The sequence below is a fragment of the Herpailurus yagouaroundi genome, unplaced genomic scaffold (assembly GCF_014898765.1).
Source record: "Herpailurus yagouaroundi ecotype Mexico unplaced genomic scaffold, PumYag 207, whole genome shotgun sequence".
Taxonomy (NCBI): domain Eukaryota; kingdom Metazoa; phylum Chordata; class Mammalia; order Carnivora; family Felidae; genus Herpailurus; species Herpailurus yagouaroundi.
In genome coordinates, this window is record NW_024412438.1 from 4777845 (window position 1) to 4801845 (window position 24001).

Sequence of the window (24001 nt, forward strand, 5' to 3'; positions counted from 1 at the left end):
GAGGGGCCCAGCAGTGGGGGTGGAGGGCAGTATGGGGTTGGAGAGGGGCCCAGCAGTGGGGGGTGGCCAGTATGGGGTGGGAGAGGGGCCCAGCAGTGGGGAGGGGGGCCGGTATGGGGTGGGAGAGGGGCCCAGCAGTGGGGGTGGAGGGCGGTATGGGGTGGGAGAGGGATCCAGTGGTGGGCGGGGGGGTGGGTATGGGGTGGAGAGGGGCCCAGTAATGGGCAGGGGGTGGTATGGGGTGGGAGAGGTGCCCAGCAGATGCTTGCCAGGGCATCCGCGAGAGGCTCGGAGCGTCGGTGGGCCCAGCCTCTTTCGCCGGGCGGAGTTCGGACTCAATCCTGTACCAAAGCCACTGCTCCCAACCTTATTTGTTTCTCTTACTCCGGCGACACAGGAGAAACCCAACCTAGGCGGTCCCCGGTTTATAGGGTCCCCCCGCTTCCTTGCCCAAGGACAAGGCGAATCAGAGCACAAGAGAGCAAAGCGAGGTTGTCATAGGGGCAAGCTTTGTACGTTCCCCGATGCAAAACGTGGGCTGTTCACGAGCATCAGGTGTTCAGCCACTGCTGGTTCCGGACCGACGGTGGTTGTAGCCCAGAGCGTGCACGCCGAGGTCGCCCTCCTCCCCACCCTCGGCCGGTGGGAGCCACGGCGGGTACGAAGCAGGGAGGACCTTGTGTTTGGGGAAGACTTGCCTGGCGACCGAGTGGGGCACGGGTTGGAGCAAGGAGGCTGGCTGGGGACACTGAGGCAGTGGTGCAGGTGGGTGCCACTGGGGGCGTGGCTGGGACGGGCAGCGAGTGCGGGGTGTGGGGGAGCCAGCGGAGGCCAGGTGTCCCCGTGTGGCCGGGTGGTGGCGTTTACTGCCCACAGGTGGGAGATGGCAGGAGGAGGAGGAGGAGGAGGGCCCCGGGGCGGGGCGGGTGGGCGGGCAAGTCAGCTGACCTGCCCTTTCCCTCGGCGAAGCCCCAGCCTGGGACTGGGCTGGTGTCAGAGGGTGGGAGGTGCCCGTTGAGTCCGTGGACACAAGATCGCCGGGGGAACAGACCTGTGTCCGTTCGTTGCAGGCCCTCGGTGTCCGGCCGCCCCATAGGGACATAGTCCAGGTTTGCAGAGCAAGTGCAACTGAGCTGAAGGAAAGGAAGGGGGGCTCCCGGCAGGGGGAGGGCGAGAGACCGACCGAGTCAGTGACCGGGAAAGAGGAGAGGAGAGATTGGGGGTGCGGGGACGAGGGAGAAGGCCGAGCGCAGAGGCTCCGGAAGGAACGACGGAAGAGTGGGGGGGGGACACAGGGCCTGGCCCGTGGCCACCGCCTCCCCACACCGCCAGACGCACACTTGCCACGGTCCAGTGCTTCTTCCAAACATACTGTTTTTCTCCAGTTTCGTGCTTTTTATTAAACATTTCCAAATCAGGAAACACGAAAATATTTTTTAACACAAAGAAAGAAAACATTGCGAGTAGAGAAACTGACTCAGAAGGATTTGCCAGATGAGCCAGCTGGTTTCCTGTTTCAGAGTCGTTCAGAGAGGGTGACGGCACCCATCGTGAAGCAAGTAGACTGGCGGCTGGGTCCCCCGGCTGCCGCCTCCGTGGGCAAACCGGAGAGGCTGGCCGGACGCCCCGGCACCACAGGGGAGGAGGAGACCGGACGGAGGAGAGCTGCTCGCCCAGGAAGGCTGAGCTGGGCCTTCTCGCCTGAGTCCCTCCCGCCTGTCAGCGAGGCCACGTCCACGTCCACGTGCGACCCCAGGCCCGCGTCCCGAATCTTCCACGTTTGGCAAAAGTCCGCCCAGAAAACCGCCGGCGGAGACGTGCGTGCCACCGCGAGAGGGTCCGCGGGAACTGTGTCCGCAGAAGGGAACGGCCACATCTGCTCGGTGGCGGGTCGCAGCTGGTTCGGTGGGCGTGGTGGCGGTGATGGCTTTCTCCCCTTTCAGAAACGACCGGAGGCCCTGCCCTCCACGCTGCGAGCTCTTAGAAATAAAGCATGAGAGCAGCCTCGGAGAGACCCTCGGCCGTGGCCTTGCGTCGCCCGGCAGGAGGGAGCCCCCTCACTCTCCTCGACTCAAAGTCAGCTCTTACAACTCAGGACGCCGGCCACGAAAATAACGCAGGGGGGCCCTGTGCACACGCCGCCTGGGCCTGGGGTCCCCGTGGGCAGCCTGGCTCCCCACAGCCGTGCATCTCACATTTCCAGATGCTTACTGGGGAAAGGCTTTTTAAGGCGGGAAAGAACTTCGTTGGTTTTGTTTGCCCTGACGTGAACTGGCCTGCGGCTGCGACCACCAGCCGGGCCCATCGGCCGCTCGGGGGTCCCCGACTTCCGAGGCCAGCGGCTCTCACCGGCCGCAAGCGGCTCCAGACGCCCCTGAACTTAGGCTGACGGGACACCCTTGGGGGAGTGGCAGCGATTTCCCCGAAGCTGGCATTCCGAGGGCACCCGGTCATTCCTTGATTCTAGGGACGTGGCAGAGGCAGGGGCAGGGGTGGGAAGAGGCCCCAGCGCTCGTGAGCGGCTCCCCCCAGTGGGAGCTGGCCAGGCTCGCCAAACCCCCGCTCCCTCCCGGCCACGGTCCCGCTGCTCACGGCAGCTCTGTGTAGAATCAGCCTTTTCGCTTACTTGGGGTAAGAGCCCCTGTGCTGCCGGCTTGCGATAGAGACAAAATGAGTCATTCACTCGTTCATTCAACCCATGTGAACCGACTACTGGAGACAGCGCAGCAGACTGTACAAAACGTCCTGCCCTGGAGACTTCTGCTCTAACGGGGCCGACAGAGCATATATCCTATCAGGTGGCAGTATGTTCGTGGGACAGAGGGGGGCGGTATGGCCCGTGTAAACAGGGTGACCAGGGAGCCCCTTACGGAGACCCTGACGTTTGAGCAAAGACCCGAAATCATCTGAGGCAAGTGCTTTCTGGGTAAGCGGGTACCAAAGTCAGGGGTGAGGCTGGGCTGTTGTGGAGCCTGCAGACACGCTGATCACAGCAGAGCAGTGAAGAGCCACGGATGGACTGTGGGCCACAGGAGCCCTGGGGTGGGGGTGGGGCCACAGGGAGAGGGGTCCAGTGGGAGGGGCCCCGGGTGAGTGCGGCTGGGGGGGACCACGCGGGGGGGGGGGGGGGGGGGGGGGGGGGGCCCGGGGGGGAGGGGCGGGGGGGGGAGGGGAAAAGGCAGTCCATAGAAGTTCGCCGTATCAGTTATCTGTCGCTGCATAACAAGTTGCCCCATAATTCAGCAGCCTGAGACGGCAGATGTTGCCGACGTCGCAGTTGCTAAGGGTCAGGAATTCGGGGGCAGCCTGAGCGGGCACCTCGGCTTGGGTTTCTCGTGAGATTGCAGTCAAGCTGCCCCCCAGGCTGCGGTCTCCTCTCAAGGCTCAGGTTAGAGGGTCTCTGCTTCCAAGCTCGCTCACCCCGTTGTGGGCATGCTGTGACCCCTCACCAGGCGGGCTTCTCCGTAGGGTCACCTCACGGCACGGCCAGTGGCTTCCCCCGGACGGGAGCGATCCTAAAGAGAACAAGGTTCGGGTCGCTCGGCACAGAGGCTGTGGTGTTTTTATAGCTGGATTTCAGAGCTGATGGCCCATCGCTTCCGCCGTGTTCTGTCAGAGACAAGTCGCCAGGGCTAGCCCACTCTCGGAGGAGGGGATTACAAAAGTACGTGGAGGAGGCAGGGGACCGTGTCTGAGGCTGTGACCACACTCCTGGGGTGCGATTTCATCCCTGTGGCGCCTGGAAGCAGGCACAGCTAGACCACACACTGTCCAGGTGTCTGTACCTGTGCGGAAAGATGCAGGAAGCTTGTGCCCCGGCGGCTGCGGTGCCCAAACACAAAGAGCACATGAGGCCATCCAGCAGGCAGGTTGCACAGTGAGCTCAGGGACGCTTATTTTGTTTCTAGGCTTCCCAACTGATTTTACATTAGCGTATTTTGGGGGTCTTTCTCTTAGGTTTGGTTCTGTGTTCAATATTGTGGAAGTTATACAAGGATACGCTTAGAGTCCGTTGTTCTGTGCTATTTGCTGCCCTGCCCCCGATCTTCCCATTTACCCTTCTCCAGAGAGAGCACTCTTCCGGAGGGAGCATCTCTCCAGAGGGAGCACTCCCCCGAGGGAGCACTCCTCCAGAGGGAGCACTCCTCCGGGGGAGCATCTCTCCAGAGGGAGCACTCCCTTCCGAGGGAGCATCTCTCCAGAAGGAGCACTCCCTTCCGAGGGAGCATCTCTCCAGAGGGAGCACTCCCCCCAGGGAGCACTCCTCCAGAGGGAGCATTCCTCCCAAGGGAGTATCTCTCCAGAGGGAGCACTCCCCCCCAAGGGAGCATTTCTCCCAAGGGAGCATCTCTCCAGAGGGAGCATTCCTCAGAGGGAGCACACATCCTGAGGGAGCATCTCTCCAGAGGGAGCCCTCTGCCCTCCTCTGCTCCTTCGTGCCAGGGCGGGCCTCCACGTCTGCGGGTACCATGCGTGTGCTGCTGCTTTCCCAGACTTCAGTTGTGCGCCCACCGGCCCCCCAGGTGGAGGATTAGGACACAGCCCCTCGCCCGCCCACACCCCGTCCTGCGCAGCCTTCTCTGCTCATCCGGCCAGCACTCCCCGGACTCTTCACAGCTGGGCCTGTAGGGAAGGATGGCGGCTCCTTTCCTGCAGGTCCTTTTGTGTCTCCCGGGTAACGACCACGTTAGTCCGTTTGCCCCGCTCCTTGTATGTGTTTATCACGAAGTCAGCTCCACATTCTGGCAGCCGTCCAACTTCCCAGGACGTTCGGGCACGTTCGGTTTTCCATCGATTTTAACATCTTGGGCAGCGTCTTGGAGAGATGTCTCCCAGAGCCTCTGGCCTGCTCTAGCCGGGGCGGGTGGCCCTCCAGGCCTGGCGCTCGGCCGCATCCAAGGACCACCCGCCACCGGCCCCCTGGGCCTCCCTCCTGGAGGGTCTCGCTTCCTCGGTCCGGGGGTTCCTCCTTTCTTCGGGTGACACGCAGCTTCCTGTGGCCTCCAGTGACAGGTGCAGAGGAGACAGATGTTTGAGGCTCTTGCACATCTGAAAGTGTCCTCCCTCCACCTCCTGACTTAACTGACGCCTTGGCTGGTTCAGAAACAATTTCCCTTTGGAATTTTGAAGCCTTTATTTCATGGACTGCTGGCTCCCAGGGTTGCTGTCAGAGTCCAACGTTACTCTGATTTCTGATTCATCACATTTGGCCTCTCCCTCCCTCCCTCCCTCCCTCCCTCTCCCTCCCTCCCTCCTTCCCTCTCTCTCCCTCCCTCTCTCTTCTTCTCTCTGCCTCCCTCTCTCTCTTAACTCTGGAAGCTCCATAGCCTCTCTCCTTTCCCCTGGTTTTATGAAATTTCACAATAATGCACCTGAATGTGAGTCTTTTCGTGTTCTGTGCTGGGGACAGGGGGCCCTTGATCTAGAAACTTATGTTCTTTGATTCTGGAAAAACATTATTTTAATTTCCTTAACGGTGACTTCTCTCCTCCTTCTCTCTTTTTTGTCCAGTTCTTTTTCTGAAACTATTCTTATCTGAATTGGTAGACAGACTCCGTGATTTGCTCGTATTTTCATCTCCGTCTTTTCCTGCCCTTTGGGAGACCCCTCCATTGACCCCCAGCCCTTCCAGAAAGACCCCCTTGTGTGGCACTGGCCCGTGTCTCCTGGGGCCAGAGTCTGTCTCCGTCACCTTGATTATAGGGTTTTCCCCACGAGCTCTTCTCCGCCACGGTCTGTATGTGGTCGAGAGTCCTGCTTCTCTGTCAGCTGATTCGGTCTGTGTCTTTCATGTTCACAACTGTCCTTAGATTTCTGGGGACCCCGGTCATCTGCCTGCGTGGAGGGTCTGCGGAGGGCAACAGTGTGTGCGTTTAAGTTGCAACCAGCTGTTACATGGCCCCTGTGTCTGTCACCCGTTTCACAGTAGTAGAAAGGGAGAACCATAGCACACCCTGACGATAAACGAATGACTATAATAACTGTCCTTAAAAAAAAAAAAACACCTTTTCCTCCCTAGCCTTTAGAGCAAAACACGGCTCTGAAAAATTCTCTGTTGCAAACACTGGCAAGACATGACTATGCAGGCTGGTGACAGGCATAAACCACTGTAAGATGGTGAGTGGGTTTGGAGACAGCTTGGTCCCCACACCCACCTTCCTCAGGCCCCACCCACGGCCTCCCGCCTGCTGAGCCGTGTGGGGCAGTGGGACGTCCTTGTGGGGGGCCCCCCCCCCCCCCCCGCCCCCCCCCCCGGTGTGCGGGGGGGGGGGGGGGGGGGTCCGGGCGCCCCCCCCCCCCCCCCCCAGGGAACAGCACTCCAGTCTGGCGGGCGGTGTGTGAATGGCGTCCTCAAGACCTGCTTCCCTCTGCACCACACACGGCCAGCTCCCATGAAACTGTATTTGTGAATGAAGAAGAAACCCACAAGAACATAAAGAGAGTGTAGAGAGAAATAAAACAGTAAGTCAGACATCAAGGTGACAAAAAGACAGCTAGCTGTTGCTAATACTGAGTCCCAACCTGGACTTTAATTTCTTTCTCTTCTAACCACTCGTGTGCGAGTAGAAAGGCCCGGGTCCCGAGGCCGCCGAGCAGCCAGCAACACTAGTTGAAGCATCGGATTTGCAGAGAGGCAGGCTGTGAAGACCCAGGGGCCAGTAACGCACTCGGGAGACAGGCTACAAATCCAGTCCAGACCCGCGGTTGGCGGTGGAGGCTCTCCACTGCTCCTCCCCGGGCACCTGCACACTTTCCAGCAGGTCTCGTGTCCGGGGCTTGCTGTCTTTCCTCAGGCTTGCGGGCAGCTGCTGGAACAGTCCTCCTTGGACACCAGTGTCTTGTGTCCCTTCTGTGTCCAAGAACTCGCAGCAGATGCCTTCCTGTCAATTACGTCTGCAGCCCAAACTTCAAGACTCTCACAAAGGTCTCCTCGCTCCCCTGCCGTCCTAGTCCCCCTGCCTCTGTCGTGCTGTGGACAGTTTCTCAGGGTGACGACACCTGTCCCCCCTCCCCACCCCCGACAGTGACCATTGCCCACACTGAGTGCCCGCGTCCTGGGCCGAGCCCTGGGCTGCTGGTGCTCCTGGTCACTGGCCCTCCTGTCAGCAGATAGGGAAACGGGGTCACAGAGGTTAAGTCGCTTGCCCACAGCACAGAGCCTCTTGGTGTGGAGGTGGGGCTTGAAGCCAGGTGACCCAAGCCCAAGGCCGCCGGCTTACCTCCTCTCCACCCTGTGCCCCAACCTTGCCGTCCTCAGACCTGACCTGAGACTTCTTCAGGATGGACTGGTGACCCCAGGACAGGCCCTGAGAGCCGGGGTCTGCCTCCACGGCTCCCCCAAGAGCAGCATGCAGGAGCGGAAGGGACAGAGGGGACTCGAGGGGACGCGAGGGGGAGCCCGACTAGGGGTGGGGTGGCACCTGGGGTGGGGGAATATCTTCACCTGCCCCACCTCCCCGGGTGCACCTGCTGCGCCCCAGCCGAGCCCCGGCTTTCATAAGGGCGCTCCCTCCGCCTGAACCCCTCTCCTCCCGGCCTGCCTGGGGGCTCTGTCCTCTGACTAACCTGCCGGTGTTGGGGTCAAGGTCACTGCCCTTTCCCTCCTGTCACTCAAGCGCCCTGTCTACCCAGTTCTGCGAACGTCCTCACGGGCCCGTCCCCTGAGCCGAGAGCCCTGAGGGCAGGCCGTGTCCTGCTCGCTCATGTTTGTGTTTCCGTACTTGTCTGTACTTGTCACGGAGCCAGCACACAGGGGCTCCGGTGTCTGGGGGTGAGAGCAGGGAGGGAGAGGGTGGGGCACCCTCGGCACCGGGCAGGGGGGTGGTGGCCGTGTCCTTCCAGCCGGTTCCTCCCCGGGCAGGGGAGCCAAGAGCCCCCGTCCAGTCCAGAAGAGAGACCATCCCTCTGCGGGGACCCCAGTGTCCCCTGGAAACAGCCCCCAGGGCGCCCCTCCCGACAGCGGTGACGGGCCGGTTCTTCAGGACCCGTCAGCCTTACGGGAGGTTGCTAAATGTGTTTGGTGGGTTTGACATTCTCCCCTGCTCGGGAGCCATCATTTCGGATCAGTCACGTCCACGTCCGTCCGCTCAGGCTGTGTCGACTTGGAAGGGAACGTCTGAATTTCACTGTCGCATGATTTCATCCGAAGCTATTTTACCGACACTCGAAGGGCGTCTACGGTGCACTCACGGCCAGCGTGGCCTCTGGGACGAAGCCGGGGCGGGGGACAGGGTCAGGGCAGGGGCAGGGGGCGGGGGCGGGGGCGGGGCCCGGGCTGGCAGAGTCGTGGCACCTTCCGTCACCAGCACCGCTGGGTCCACCTCAGCCAACAGCCTCTGCATCCGGGGCTGGCACTTCCTTCCACTAAGTGCTGTCTCCCCCCCGCCCCCGCCCCCGGCAGGTACCACGACCAGCAGGACGTGACCAGTAACTTCCTGGGTGCCATGTGGCTCATCTCCATCACCTTCCTCTCCATCGGTTACGGGGACATGGTCCCACACACGTACTGTGGGAAGGGCGTCTGTCTCCTCACCGGCATCATGGTGAGTACCTGGCCCGCCCGTCGCCCTCCCCACCTGCAAACGCCGTGAGAGCGCAGGAGGGGTCCTCCGGGCAGGACGGCTGCTGGGCGCCCCCTCCCCGCACACGGCCGGGAAGGTGCTTCTCGGCTCAGTTTCCTTTTCTAGCACAGTCAGAGCTCCTCATCTCCACGGCCCCCCAGGTGGGCTGGGCTGGGCCGGGCTGGGTCTGGCCCCCACCCCCGTGCCCCCCACCGGCACCACCCCGCGGCCATAAGCGACAGGGCCCTCGGGCCCCACAGACTCAGCGCCACGTCCGAGGGACCGTCACTGGAACTCCCAGAGCCGGGATCCTGGGCGGGCGCTGACCTGGCCACGAGAGGCCCGTGTCCTGGGTCGGTGTGCGGCCGGCCACCGCCACCGCCTCCCGCTGGCCGCATGACACCTGCAGCTGTGGCCCAGGACCACTGCTCAGTGACCTCTATTCAGGAGAGGACCCCCAAGGCTCCGAGGAGAAGGCTGCAGGGAAGCCTGGGGTGGCCTCGGGGCTGTGAGCGCGCGCAGGCCTGCATTTCTAGGTGCCCGGGGCCCCCCCCCACAACCCCCACACGGTGGGGGGGGGGGCTTCCCTCTTGGTGCTCCTCAGACGTCATTCATCCGCGTTTGCAGCGTAAAGGGCGCTAACTTCTCAGCAGGGTGGGGGCCGCCCCCCCCCCCGACCTGACCATCTGGCACCCATCTCGGACACCAGGCCGCTGAGTTCGGGCCCCTGGGAGCAGAGGAGGGTCTAGGGCCAGGGGCCCCGAGCGGCCGCGCCTGCCTGGACACGCCGTGCCCCTGCGGCTCCTTCCCACGGAGGCCTGGCGGGGCGCACATCAGCAAGTCGGCCAACGGCCCCTCCTGGGGGCGGGAGAAGGGGGGGGCTTAGCACCTGCCGTGTGAATCCCGGGTGAGCGAGGCCTCAGAACCATCCCCTCCCTTCCCCCCCGCCCCCGTCCATCGGGCGGTAGGAGTCTGTCTGGCCGAACTCCAGCTGCCACCAGAAACCAGGCGATGGCCTCCCTCCAGCACCTAGTGACACGTGGCCTGAAGGCCGAAGCCTTGGCGTCTTAGAGGCTCGGCTGGGGGTGGGGGGGGTGGGGGGGGCGGGGGTGCGGGGGGGTGGGGCCCCCCCGCCCCCCCCCGCGCGGGGTGGGGGGGGCCCCCCCCCCCCCCCCCCCGGAGCGTATCGTGGGCAGCTTCCCCCAGGCTCCAGGCGTGTGCTCCCCAGGACCCTGGGCCCCTGCCGGCGGCCTCCTCCTCAGGGTGGGGTCCTCGGCTCCTGGGGCGCAGGGCCGTGTCCCCGTGCGGGGAGGGGTGGTTGAAGCCAGCGCAGCAAGCGGGTGAGGGGGGCCCGTATCCTCTCCCGCATGAACAACACAGCTCAGGCCCTTCATCTTCTTTTTTGTTCAAAACATCTCCCTCTCCGGGTGCAGGGGCGGGGGGGGGGGGCTGTATGGTCAAGGGCCGTGGCCCCCGTTAACGTCCACTGCCTCCCTCTGGGGTCAGACGAGGGAGCCCCAGTGGCCCTTTTCTAGCTGAGTCATTCTTGCTGGGGTTTCTGAGCCGCCCTCCCTCCCCTCCCCCAGCCTCCCAGCACCCCCCACCTCGGGTACTTCCCAAGGACAGGTAGGGCTTCCCGCCTGGTTACCATGGACACTGCGGGGCCTGGGGGGGAGGGGGGAGGATGGGTTTGTGTGCTGCGGCTGTAAATAGTCTTAATCATTGTTTTCTCTCGGCGATCCTAGAAAGGGGGTAATTATCACCCATTAAGCCAGGTGCTCCGTGGTCTGAACGACCTGCCGTGGTTGGCACGGACCCGGTGTGTTTGAGGGACTTCAGCCACAGAAGCAGGTCTGTCAAAGTCCAGCATCTCTCCTCCAAGAACGTCACGAGCTGGTGACAGTGCAGAGAGAAAGCTGTCGGTACTTAGCCACCAGAACTGGAAATGGCAACACCCGGGAGGCGGTGCTTTGGAAGCCTCTTGGCTGCCGGGTGTGGGGTGTCGGGGGAGCCCGGGGCCCAGACCACCCTGCGGGAGCCCCATTTCGGTGCAGCCGAGCCACACGCGCCCCGTGGGCCCTTCCTGAGTTTGGGGCACGGAGACAAAGCTGTGGGATGTCTGCTGGGGACGCTGAGTCTCCCCCAAGGCCTCGGGAGAGATGCTCTCTGAACCTGGGTGGGGGGGGGGGTGCTCAGCGGCGCATCTGCCTCCCGTCAGTTTGAGAAGACGAGCCTCTCCCTGAGACACCTTGCTTCCAAACCAACTGCCGTGGTTTTACTTGTCGGGTGGAGTCTGCTGTAGAGACGGCGTAAACCCTCCGGGCTGGATTCCCCCATTCGTCACCGTCACCGTAATTTACGCCTCTTGTTTTAGTTTATGCTTCTTTAGTTAAGGACACTGCATCCTTTCCCCCTCGGACGCTGGTTTTTCCAGATTCTGAGGTTTTGCAGCTGGAAAGTGTTTCTTGGAATCAAGGAGAGGGAGGACCGGTGCGGAGGACTCCAGACTCCGGAGGGGGGACCGGTGTGGAGGACTCCGGTCTCCGGAGGGGTGACCGGTGCGGAGGACTCCGGACTCCGGAGGGGGGACCGGTGAGGAGGACTCCGGACTCCGGAGGGGGGACCGGTGCGGAGGACTCCGGAGGGGGGACCGGTGCGGAGGACTCCGGTCTCCGGAGGGGGGACCGGTGCGGAGGACTCCAGACTCCGGAGGGGGGACCGGTGAGGAGGACTCCGGTCTCCGGAGGGGGGACCGGTGCGGAGGACTCCGGACTCTGGAGGGGGGACCGGTGAGGAGGACACTGGTCTCTGGGCTCAGATGTAGGGATGAGTTGGCAGTTTCACCCTCGCGGGCCGCTCCTGTGGGCCTGCTCACCGCACACCGTCCAGGTGGACCCTGCCCTCCCGCCCCTCCCTCGGGGGTAGGAGCTGGCCCAGGGAGACCCAGGAGCCCAGCCGGTGTCACCTGTGACTCTGGACTTGGCATGTCTGAAGGCAAGGTCTCAGTCATGGATTTGCTCCCCAGGGTGACCCTGTGGAGGTCACACCAGCAGCCACTTCGTCCTCTCCATCCCACGCCATCCTGCCCCTCCATCTCCCAACGCGGCCCCGCCCCCGGGCACCTGACCTGGAGAAGGGCTCACTGCCCCGGCGGGAACATAGGTGATCACTAGACAGCTTACTGGCAAACACGGCATCAGGAGGGGCTCCCGTCACCAGTCTTCTCCACCAGAGGGCCAGCTGACCGTTACCTCCTGACTCCAGCCTCACCTCCCTGTCCCTCCTGCTCCTCACTCACCCCCATCGTCGTCTCTCCCTCTTCTTCCCTCTTCCCTTTCCCTTCCCTCCTTCCGCTCCCCCCCTCCACCCCCGCCCCCCGCCCCCCGCCCCCCACTCCTGCCAGCTGCTTCAGGATGCAGCTCCAGTGTTCCCTGTCTGGTCTCTGCTCCAGCAACCTCTCTCTCTGCACCCCTCCCCTCCCCTCCCCTCCCCTCCCTTCCTTCTCTGCTCCCCCTCCTCCTCCCTCTTCCCCTCCTCCTCTCTGTCTGTCTCTGCATCTCTCTCTCACACACACTGCGCAGGGGACCAGCAGTCTGCATTTCAGCACTCAGCCCTCCACTTTCCAGAGGCTGCTGATGTCTGACCCCATCTTTACCAGGTTGTCTTTTCATGGAAATGATCAAGTGAGGCTTCGTGATTAGCGACTTCCCTGATTACATCCAGAGGATGGGTTTTCCAAAAGAAAAAAAATAAAGTTGAGAGTATTCTCTGCTTCTGTACTCAGGTTAGAATTAGAGGTTAAGAACCTGGCATCCTCCAGAGAAATATCCACAAGGAAGTCTTGGCATCTTTAAGTGAAAAGAAATTGAAAATGTAATCCAATCCACCTTACTGTCTCCGTGCAGAAACTTATCTTAGTTGTATATTAGTTAAAACACTCTAACTTCTAACTAGAAGCCCCTGCATCTAACCAGCTAGGCTGTGGGCCATGGCGAGAGCTGGGGCCCTCTTTTCGGACCGTGTAAATCCAGGATGGTGCTGGAGTGATTGTTTTGATGAAATCCCCAAAGCGACACGACGAGTGGGGGACCCTCTCCTCAGGCGTCTTCTGCCCCCAGCTCTCAGGGGCGATTTAAGCGGAGCTGACCCCGGGAGGTGAGGGAGAACGGAGCCTAGGGAGGGCCCTCTCCATCTAATGTCCATTTTTAACGCTGTGATAAGTCCCTGTGTTTGGACTGTCGGCCCAGACTACGTTTGGAACCCCGTATAAAGGAGCAGGATTATACGCGGTCTGGTTGAAGGGAGTGGAGCACAGCTTCCCCCCAGGACGGCTTCTTTTAAGCTATTTTTTGCTTTTGGAGGCTTGGCTAAATCAATTGCAGCATTAGACCAGGCTGCCCACGTGCCCATACACACCCTTTGAAAAATGGGCACGGTCTTCTGCAAGTCACAGATGCCAAGAACACACAGCCATCCCTGAACAAAAGGAAAACAAGGTTAGAAAGGAGGGTTCACAGACCCAGGCCTTTCCAGTTGGTCGTGCTCGGAATGGTGGTTCCAAATGTACCGAGAAACGCGAGACCATCCAATGGGGACACTGTGAAAAGCCAGGGAATGCACTGGTCCTTCAGCCAAAGCCTCGCACAGGCCTCGCTGCCCACGGAGGGGAAGGGCCTCGCCATGGACACCCCCCCCAGCTGCAGTACTGGTTACGTGCCTTCTAAAGCGCTCATTTCTATTTCTAACTCATCCTGATAGACTGATGAGCCGAAAACATCAAGGATGGAGCCTTTCAGTCCTGCCACCTCTAAGTGCTAAACCGGGCTTGGGGCAAATAGTGTGGCATCTAGAGGGCCACACTGCTCCTCTCTTCCCATGAGGCCATTGTGCGGGATAGAGCAGGGGCATGGCTGGGGCAGGGCTGGGGTAGGGCATGAGCAGGGCAGGGCTGGAGCAGGGCAGGGCAGAAGGATGAGCAGAGGATAAACCTCCCTGTCCCCGAGCTGGCAGGTGGGTTGGGACAGACACTGCACAGGACTCAGATTCACCAGGAGGACAAGGGAGGGCACCAGGGTGTGCTCATTCCCCAGACTGTCACTTACGCGGCCGAGGGCTCGAGGAGGGGGCTCTGGGACCCCTGTCCGCCCCGCAGAGTGAGAACATTGGTCCGGGAAGGACTGAGGGCGTCTGGGGGTTCCCTTAAGCCCTGGTCGGAGCAGGAGTGTTGCTGTGTCTCCACAGCATGGGCCCGAGGAGCCTCTGGTGGGAGGGAGACAGGGCCAGTCCCAGGGCCGCGTCGCAGACGGGGCCTCTGGGCAGAAGGACCCCAGTGCGGGCCGAGCACAGCCGTGGGGTGCCGCCTGGGGCTGCGCTGTCTCTTTGGATGGTTCCAGGGAAAGTCTCCAGGGCAGTGAAGCTGGTCCCCCTCTGGTGTAGGCGTGGTCTTCTCCCCTGGCCCCGGGTCTGGGGCTGGCGCTGGGTGTGTGTAAGCAAGCCGGAGAGCGGGCCTGGTGTCCGCAAAGCCTTGCCGATGACCGGGGACTGTCCCCGGAGCCTCAGCCCCGCCCTGCTCCGTTAGGAACTGGCTGGTTGTGGGAAGATTCGGGCACCCGGAGGTGAGCCCTTCGGCCAAGCCAAGAGGCTGGCGGGCCCCTCCCGAGGGTGGCAGTCGGGGCCCCGGAAGGCTCCAGGTGCCCGTCCACTCCCAGGACCCCTGCAGTGGGTGCGAAGGGGGGTCCCTCCCGTCTCCTGCCTGCACTTGCCTTGTGCTCACGTGCCCTCCCCCGCCCCTTGCTGTCCCCCCACAGGGTGCGGGCTGCACTGCCCTCGTGGTGGCCGTGGTGGCCCGGAAGTTGGAGCTCACCAAGGCGGAGAAGCACGTGCACAACTTCATGATGGACACTCAGCTCACCAAACGGGTAAAACAGCGCCGTCCGCGACTCGGGGGGGACTCTGACCCGCGTGGCAGCGAGCCGCAGGCAAACGGTCCTGCGATGTAGGTCGGGTCGCACTCTCCACCGGGGGTCGAGGGAGCCCAGAGCCCAGCCCGCGGCCTCCACACAGGGGCTCCCGTCTCCCAGTGGGTCACGGTGCGCGGTGCAGGCACGGTTGACTGTGCGGCACCCGGTGGCGTCGCCCGTGCCCTCTCCCGGCGGCGCTGAACTAACTGCTCAGCACGAGGCAACGTTTTCGTTCAGGCTCAGATATGTTCACGGTTGGAAGGGCAGCTGGGTCTGAGAAACGATGTTGGAAATGTATCTAAATGCACTTCTTTCTACAAAATCATTAAAGACGATCATCGCAGCAGAGCCCGCGTTTCTAAATGTCCTCATCCAGCCCCCTCTGGGGTTTCTGGGCCGTCTCCTCACTGGTGGTTAAGGAGGAGGAAAACTGGAGGCGGGAATGGGGAGAGGGGTCGGCCGCAGCAGGCCCACCAGATCGTCAGGCAAGGGGACGGCCCCGTGGGAGGGACAAGATGGGTCCTTCCCGGACAGCCGCCACACAAGCAAGGTGGGAGCCGTTTCCTAACGACAGCTTTTACGGAGAACTCTCTAGAACTCTCTAGAGCTTCAGGCAAGACACAGGTCAGCAAGAGGATGTCTTGTGAGGCTGTCCTGTCCCTGAGCCGAGAGGGCATCAGAGCCTGTGCTGGGGACCTGGCCGCTGTGGCGGGCCTTCCGCAGGACCCTGTGATGACAGACAGCCGCGGCAGTGAAAGTGTGAGGGACCCGGCCGGCCACTGGACGGCCAGTGCCGGGGGGGCCGCGGGAGCACACGAGGGTGCTGAGGCGTCTGCATGCTCAGCAGAATTATTGATGGGGTTTGACTGTTTGCTCTCTGATTACACGTATCGGATTCTTCAAAGAGCCTCCACAGATGTGGAAAGGAACGGGTCCGGGCAAATAGCCTAGCGTTGACATGCGGATGGTTGAACGTGGCACAGCGTGGCCCAGACTGTCCACTGCACAAGAGAAAACACAATTTACCTTCAAGACGGCAGCGCTGAGGGCCGTTCCCAGCGGGTTTCTGAGTGGGTTTCCCAGATGCCAGCCCCGGCACGTGCACACAAGGCCCGGCTGGGTGCCGACTGAGCAGGTCAGCTAAGCCACTGGAGCACCTGGCCACAGGCGCCCTGGCGGCTCCCCTACGAACGATCCGGTGCGCGAGAGGGGGGCAGGACAGCTGGCCTCGAACCCTTCTCAGGAGCTGCTTCCTTACCGTCTCCGTCTCCTCTGGTCTGCTCTGTGCTCCTTGTCTCAGGCTACTCAGAGAGCCAGCACCTTCATACGGTGGGAAAATAAACGACCGTCCTGCGGTCTGAGTGTGCGCGCGCAGACTGTGGTGGCCAGCTTCCACCCTTCCAAGACGCTCTGTGAATCCTCCTCGAGGCCACTTACTTTTTGAGAAGTAGGGCTGAAAACCAAATCAACAAGTATTTGTGGCTCGATTCTCTGAGAACACTTAAGTCCGTTGAAATGTCCCTTGAACGTCTGATCTCTTCCCAGAGAAGCAAACACAGCGAAGGGGCCCCTCTTTCAGAGCGAGGATTTTCAAAGCTGGAGGGACCAGGCCTCCCGGAGGCTCTTCTCCAAACCTTGCTGGCAGGAAGGTGCCGGTGCGCTTGGCCAGCCCCGGCCTCTGCTCACCTTGACCCACTTTCGGAGAGCCCAGCTCCCCTCCTCTGACACCTGCCCGAGCCTCAGAGCGAGACGCAGAGGTGGGAGGAGCCAATGGCAGCACGGGCTAGGAACCCAGTTTCTGGTTTGCCTGAATCCGTGGCTGTTCAGTCATTTGTATAACTTGTCAACTCTGGTGGCAGTGTCTTCCTGCATTTAGTGCAGTCAGACCTTCTCGGGGCGCCTGGGTGGCTCAGTCGATTGAGCGTCCGACTTCGGCTCAGGTCACGATTTCGTGGTTTGTGGGTTCGGGCCCCGCGTCAGGCTCTGTGTTGACGGCTCAGAGCCTGGAGTCTGCTTCATTCTGTGTCTTCCTTCTCTCTGCTCCTCCCCTGCTCGCACTCTGTCTCTCTCTCAAAAATGAATATTGATGAATATTGATTGATATTTATTTATCAGAATAAAAAGCTTCTGCGCAGCGAAGGAAACAATCAGCAAAACTAAAAGGCAACCGACAGAATGGAAGAAGATGTCTGCAAACGACATATCAGATAGAGGGTTAGAATCCAAAATCTATAAAGAACTTACCAAACTCAACACCCGAAAAACAAATAATCCAGTGAAGAAATGGGCAAAAGACATGAATAGACTTCTCCAAAGAAGACATCCAGACGGCCAACCGACACATGAAAAAATGCTCAACTTCACGCCTCATCAGGGAAACACAAATCAAAACCACAGTGAGATACCACCTCACCCCTGTCAGAATGGCTAACATTAACACCTCAGGCAACAACAGATGTTGGCGAGGATGTGGAGAGAGAGGATCTCTTTTGCATTGTTGGTGGGAATGCAAACTGGTGCAGCCACTCTGGAAAACAGTCTGGAGGTTCCTCAAAAAACTACAAATAGAACTACCCCACGACCCAGCAATTGCACTATCAGGCATTTCTCCACGGGATACAGGTGGGCTGTTTCGAAGGGACACACGCACCCCCACGTTTACAGCAGCGCTGTCGACAACAGCCAAAGGATGGAAAGAGCCCAATGTCCCTCGATGGATGAGTGGATAAAGAAGATGTGGTCTATATACACAATGGAGTATTACTCGGCAATCAAAAAGAATGAAATCTTGCCATTTGCAGCTACGTGGATGGAACTGGAGGGTATTATGCTGAGCGAAATTAGTCAGAGAAAGACAAAAATCATAGGACTTCACTCATAGGAGGACTTTAAGAGCCAAAACAGAGGAACGTAAGGGAAGGGAAACGAATATAATATAAAAACAGGGAGGGGGACAAAACAGAAGAGACCCTTAAATATGGAGAACAAACTGAGGGTTACGGGGGGGCGCGGGGGGGGGGGGAGGGGCTAAATGGGGGAGGGGCACTAGGGAATCTACTCCTGAAATCACCGTTGCACCATATGCTAACTAACTTGGATGTAAATTAAAAACAAAAAAATCAGACCTGCCCACAGCGACCTTGCCGCAGTAGCCCTGGGCTGCCAGACAATATACGTGTGATGCACACAGAGACGCGCACAAGATACCAGATGCCCAGCTTTCCTCCTACTCAGTGCTACGAGTCCCCGTCTCTCTGTTCCGTGCGACTGAACATACCTGTCATCAGTCCCCCGTCGGCCACCACCCTCCGTGCTCCGGGGACACCACAGTGGGTAACAGGCGGTCCCCGCCCACCCTCAAAGAGCACCTCTGCTCGTTGGGCACATTCCCCGGGGACACACGGCTTGAGGAGCACCGTGGGCAGGAGGCGTCCTGTCTGCACGTCGACTGTCCGCGTCGGGCCACGGCGTGTGCCACTGGCTGAGGACTGTGTCTCCCTGCCCTTGCTGTGACAGATACTTTGTCTAAATACATCTCCCCACGAAGTCGACGAGTAAGATCAAAGCCAAGCCCGTATCTTTCCTACGCTAGTTCCTTCTCCTGACCACCCCCCTGGTCTCCAGGCCTGGAAACTTAGCAGTGTCTCTGCCTCTCTGCCCTGGACCCCACCGGGCTTCCCGAGCCTGGATTCCATCTGGCCACGGCTGTCCCCGCACACTGGCCCCCGGGCACCCCGCGCACCACGCTCAGAACCGACACAGGTCCTTGCTGCCCTCCCCGCTTCGTGAACCTCCCTGGCCCCGGGCTTCCTGCGCTGTGTGGGTCCCCTTAGGCTCCAAGACTCAGCTCTGAACATATCACCCCCACCCCCGCTCAACACCCTGAGTAACCCCGGTATCTACTGATCAGTGCTAAAGAAAACTCTTTTTTCATTATGAGCATATGTAAAAGTTTTATCACAATCCTGCTGGAAAAACCCTTTTCTTCCAGCAGGTTAATTCAAAAGTTTACTCATAACAGGTCTTAATCTCTTAAAAACTTACCAAGTAATCAATTGGCCAGTTGTGAGAATACTAACCCTCCCCAGAAAGGGCCTGTGGATTACCTGCAGCTCGTAGGGCCTTAACTAGGGCTGCAGGCCATAACCCGTGGGCTTCTCAGAGTAGTCAGTTACCGGCCACTTGGCACGGCGGTTAGGGCCCAGGCCTGCGGGAGAGAAACCCGCGTGCCTGCATCCAGGCCGAGCTCCACGCTGAAGTCCCTGTGGAATTAAGCACCATCCATCACCCTGGCACTCGGAGCAAGGAGCTTCGGACTAACTTGGAACCACAGGACCACCCGCCCCCTGCTCCTGCCAGCCGAGGGGCCGAGCCGAGCCGCCTTCCCGGCACTGAGGCTGGCCCCTGTGTGCGGACCTTGAAGCCTGGCAAGGACTCGGGGCAGGACTGGGCGGGTGGACAGAGGAAAGGAAGCCGGCGGGCAGGCTGTGGGGGTGAGGGTGAGGGAGGGGAGGGGGTTGGCAGGTGGGGAGGGCGAGACCCTCTCCTCCAGTGCTAACAGAGGCCTTCGACAAGTGCCCGAAGACGGGGCGACCCGTGATGTCCTCTGTTCATCTGAATCCAACCTGGGCAGCTCCTCGAACGTGTCTGCCAGGCCTGCCCTGTTTCCTCTCCCGTCCCCTCTCCCGTCCCCTCTCCAGCCTCAGGTGGACCACCCTCCCCACCGGGGACTATTCCGGCAGCTAATGGGCTGGCGATTCCTTCCCTGGAGGGTCACTGGGGGCTCCCCGAGGCTGCTGGAGGCACGGGGGCCAGGAAAGATGCCTGTCCGAGGCTGTCCCCTTGTCCTCCTGCAGCTGACAACCCTCTGAGGGGCTGAGCAGCAGGCAGCCCGGGCATTGGTGGGGGGTGGGGGGTGCGGGGAGCAAGCCCCTGGCCCGGGTGATGCAGCCAAGAGCTCAGGGAACAGACAAGTGGGTTTGGTGACGTTTCCTTGGGTTGGGGGTAGAGGTGGGGGCGGGGAGGGAGCTCACATTCAGTGAGTGGACAGTGGGTGGGCAGAGGCAGAGCCACTGTGCGTTGAAGGGCCCGGTGGCCCAGTGGCTCCCCGTGTCCTGGACACAGACCCGCAGCACCGCCGTCACCCTCTGAGCGCTGCCCCGCGCCGCCTCTCGCCCTCACTACCCGACAGGACAAGCCGCGTGCTGTCTCGGCACGATCGTGTGCCCCTCGAGGGCAGGACCCCGGTGTCCTCGCCACCAGGACAGGCGCTCATCGCATGTTGTGTGGAGGCCACTCGGCAGCACGGCCAAAGAGCACACGGTAACTCCAGGCGCCGGCGAGGCTTTCCTGAGGGTGAAGGAAACCGTGTAAACACGAGGTGCTTAGCACAGAGCCTGGCACACAGTGAGCTGGGTAAACGTCAGCTGTGCTACTCTCTGCGAGACCTTGGTCGGATGGCTTCCTGGCCCAGGGCCCGGTGGCCTCAGAGCCGCCCCTGAAGCTCATAGGTCACCGAGTCCGTCCTCCGGGGTAGACCGTGTGTGGCCTCCCAGCCAGCTCGTGTGTTCGTCCGTTTGGAGCCGGCCTTGCCCAGTCCTCCTCGGGTCCCTGACCCTTCCCGCCCCCACCCCCGGCCCCAGGCGACCTTCCGGCCCTGGCGGCCCTGCCCGCCAGGAGAGCTCAGAGGGTCCCCGGTCCCCCCTTCCCAGCAGCGCGGCGGACCCCAGGAGGGGCACACGACCTCGACCGCTCACACCCCAGTGGTGTCGGCAGAGCTCAACCGGGTGACCAAGGGGGGGCCCTGGTCGAGTAGCATTGACCGTGAGCCTGGGAGGGCGCGGTGCGGCTAAGAGCCCGTTTCTTCTTTCGCAGATATCGAGGTGCTTAGCTTTGTGCCAGGCTTTTTGCTGGCAGTTAATTTCAGAGCGGGCACCAAGGCTTGCATCTCGCGTCACCTTCCCGAGTGCACCGGGGCTTCCTGCTCACACGACGTGGCCGCGTGCTCGGCTGCCCGGGCGGTGCTGTGCTTGTCCAGCCGAGACCTGGGCTGAAGTGAGGCGCGGGCCTGACCCCCTGCTCTGTTATGTGGCTTAAGCGAGGGCCCCGAGGAGTAGAAAAAATACAATAAAGGCGCAAAGGCTTTTCCAGTCCCGTGATCCTGGAACACGGGAAATAGGGTTGTTTGTGTGGAGACGAAGTCTGGTCAGGTCTTTTACTCAGACCACGTGGAACCTCATGTCCTCCTTGGGCCTGGCTGTGCCGCCAGCCGGCCGTGTGACTCCAGCCCTCACGCCCTGTGTCCCACGCCGCGTCCTGGGGTCTGGGCGAGGTGACGGTCACTACCACCTGTGCGTGTACAGTCTGGCGACACTTAAATCCGAGATGACTCAGTTTACCATCCATGACTCCGTGGTGTTGGGCTGTGTCTCTTCCTTCGTCTGTCGCACGGGGGTCACACTAGCCCCCCTCCCCCCATGACTTGGTGCGCGAGGCACTCGGACCTGGGCCCGACACCCCGTCCACACCACCATAGCCGCCTCCTTGGGGCCTCACAACAGCCTCAGCGTAAGGACTGATGTTTCCCAGCTGCGAGGTGATTAAGCATCTTCTCCTAAACGCCCCGTAACTTCGGGGACGAGGATGAGCCCGCAGCCTTTCCGGTCTCACCCGTCCGCTCCACTTCAACGCCGACACACGTGTCGAAGGCCCGCGGCGGTGTTCCGGGGCTCGGCCGGCCCCCCACGGGGGACAGGGTGCAGCCTGGCTCGGCCGATGGTCCTAAACGCAGGGAGAGGGTTTTTCTCTTGTTTGGCCGTGGGGCCTCCCTCGGAGGCTAAGCGCCCAGGCAAACCGGAGGGTGCACGTGTCTGATGGGCCTCCCCCTGCGCAAGTCGCAGGGGTGCGCCCTCTGCCTTGTCCAGGGGGCTCCTGCCCCCCGCCGCTCACCTGGGCGCCCGCCGGTGTGAGCTCCTGCTCACCAACACCTGCTTCCTCTCGGGGAAGGAAGGTGCCAGAAGCAGGCAATTAAGCCACTTAAAACCATTTTCCCAGTGGATTTTTACCGAACAAAAAAGCAGTGTTTATGTCACTTAGACATTTCCGAGAAGACTTAGCTGTTCTTTTAAAAACATCCCTTCAGCACCAATGAAAAATATGCTCCAGCCTTGGTCATAAATTTTCCCAACAGATGCACACAGAAGTTCTCAGCCTGCAGAACAGTGCCTCCTGGGCCCTCGCACACGCCTCGGCGTTTTGACAGCATCCCGTCCGGGACGGCCGTCCGAAGAAGCGGGCCCGGGCGCTCGGCTTCCCCTAAAGTCCCTCTGGCCGGGGGCTCGATTTGCACCGGGCCGGCTCCCGCGGCTCCCGGAAACGGGGGCGGCTCCTCAAGACTCCGCTTGGCTCGCGCTCCGTGAGAGAGTGTCCCATGCTCTCGCCACTAATTGCTGAAGACGTCTGTGTTTGGATTAAAACTTCGTCCCCTGCCATCTGGATGTCACTGACGCGTCCCAGCTCGGTCGGGAGCCGGGCAGATCCGCGCTTTCCACGTCGACAGCTGACGGCGTGGAGCGCCGAGCGCCGCGAAGGAGCCAGCCTTGGCCGAGACGCAGTGCGGGCCTCACACCTAAATATCTTCGCCGATTTTCAGACGCCGCCTTGAGATCGTTTCAGCCTCACGCCGGCTACGCTTACGTGCAGAACCGCGGTCTAAATGCTTTTGGCCGTTTGGGAAAGAACACGGCGGACTTGCCGGGGCCCCTGGTTCCGTTTGTGGGAAAGACGTTGCCTCTCCTCCAAGGGCCTTTCAGAATCGCCCGCTGTTGAGAAACCCGCTTGCTCTCGGGATCCCAGAGAGGTGCCGGGTGCCCCAGACGGAGGTCCCAGGTAGCGCCGGGAGCGGTGGCCCGCGTGTCTCTGCCCACAGGGGCCCCCGGGGCCGCCCGGCCGGTGGGGGGGCTGCAGCCTGACTAAATGTAGCACCAGGAACAGCGGTCGAGAGGCGGCCTGAAGTAATTGAGAGACAAGAAACGCCCTCGACCCCAGGCTCGTCCACCGTGTCCGAGGCAGGAGTGACAGGAGGTGAACCGGAACCCTCTCCATCAGGGTGCACGGATCGCTGAAGGCGAGGGGTCTTTGCAGAACCGGGTCCCCAGAGGTGGCCCAAGTAGCAAACAGATGACGTGAACCTCGGAAGACTAACCCGACCGCCTGCTTTGTCGGTTTTTCCTCAGATCAAGAACGCCGCGGCCAACGTCCTTCGAGAAACGTGGCTGATCTACAAGCACACGAAGCTGCTGAAGAAGATCGACCACGCCAAGGTCCGGAAGCACCAGAGGAAGTTCCTGCAAGCTATCCACCAGTGAGTATGTGTCGGGGCCGCCGGCCGCCAGCCTGGGCCGGGACCCCCTGACCCGGAAGCACGGGGCACACCCGCGCCGTCCCCGCTCAGCAAGCCCCGGGGCGCCTGTCACGCCCGCAGCCCCCAAGCACCAGGCGGGGCGCTGCGGAAGGGGAAGGAGTCGGAGGCTCCACGGACGCGCACCTCACGCAGACACGCGCTCACGCACCCTCGCACACTCACTCACTCGCACACACACACCTGCACCTCCACGGACCCCCACAGCACACGGACACACACACACACACACACACACACACACACACACCTGCACCTCCGCAGACCTGCACATCACGCGGACACACACACATCACACACTCTCACGCACACTCGCACACTCACTCTCTCACTTGCACACACACACCTGCACCTCCGCAGACCCGCACATCACGCGGACACACACACAATCACACTCGTACACACACACACACACCTGTACCTCCACAGACCCGCACATCACACGGACACACACTCACTCTCACACACATCACGCACACTGGCGCGCACACACACACACACCTGCACCTCCGCGGACCTGCACATCACACGCTCACACACACTCACTCTCACACACACACACACACACTCACACCTGCACCTCTGCGGACCCGCACATCACACGGACACACACACACTCGCACACACACACCTGCACCTCCACGGACCCCACATCACACAGACACACACACTCTCACACTCACACACACACACCTGCACCTCCGCAGACCCGCACATCACGCGGACACACACACACACACAGTCACACGCACACACCTGCACCTCCGCGGATGCGCACATCACATGGACACACACACACTCTCACACACATCACGCACACTCGTGCACACACACACACTCACACCTGCACCTCCGCGGACCCGCACATCACACGGACACACACACACACACACACACTCGCACACACACACCTGCACCTCTGCGGACCCCCACATCACACGGACACACACACTTACTCTCACACTCACACACACACACACACACACCTGCACCTCCGCGGACCCGCACATCACTCGGACACACACACTCACACACACACACACTGTCACACGCACACACCT

At 61.2% G+C, this 24001-nt stretch overlaps 1 protein-coding gene across 5 annotated transcripts in view; it reads left to right on the forward strand.

The window, feature by feature from the left end:
* KCNN3 (potassium calcium-activated channel subfamily N member 3) overlaps positions 1–24001 on the forward strand; it is a 123871-nt gene that overhangs the window by 90220 nt on the left and 9650 nt on the right. For all 5 annotated transcript variants that reach the window (XM_040452773.1, XM_040452774.1, XM_040452777.1 and 2 more), the window contains 3 exons: positions 8402–8543; positions 14369–14479; positions 22756–22883. In XM_040452773.1, coding sequence (XP_040308707.1) covers positions 8402–8543; positions 14369–14479; positions 22756–22883 — 381 coding nt within the window. The remainder of the gene's footprint in view (positions 1–8401; positions 8544–14368; positions 14480–22755; positions 22884–24001) is intronic.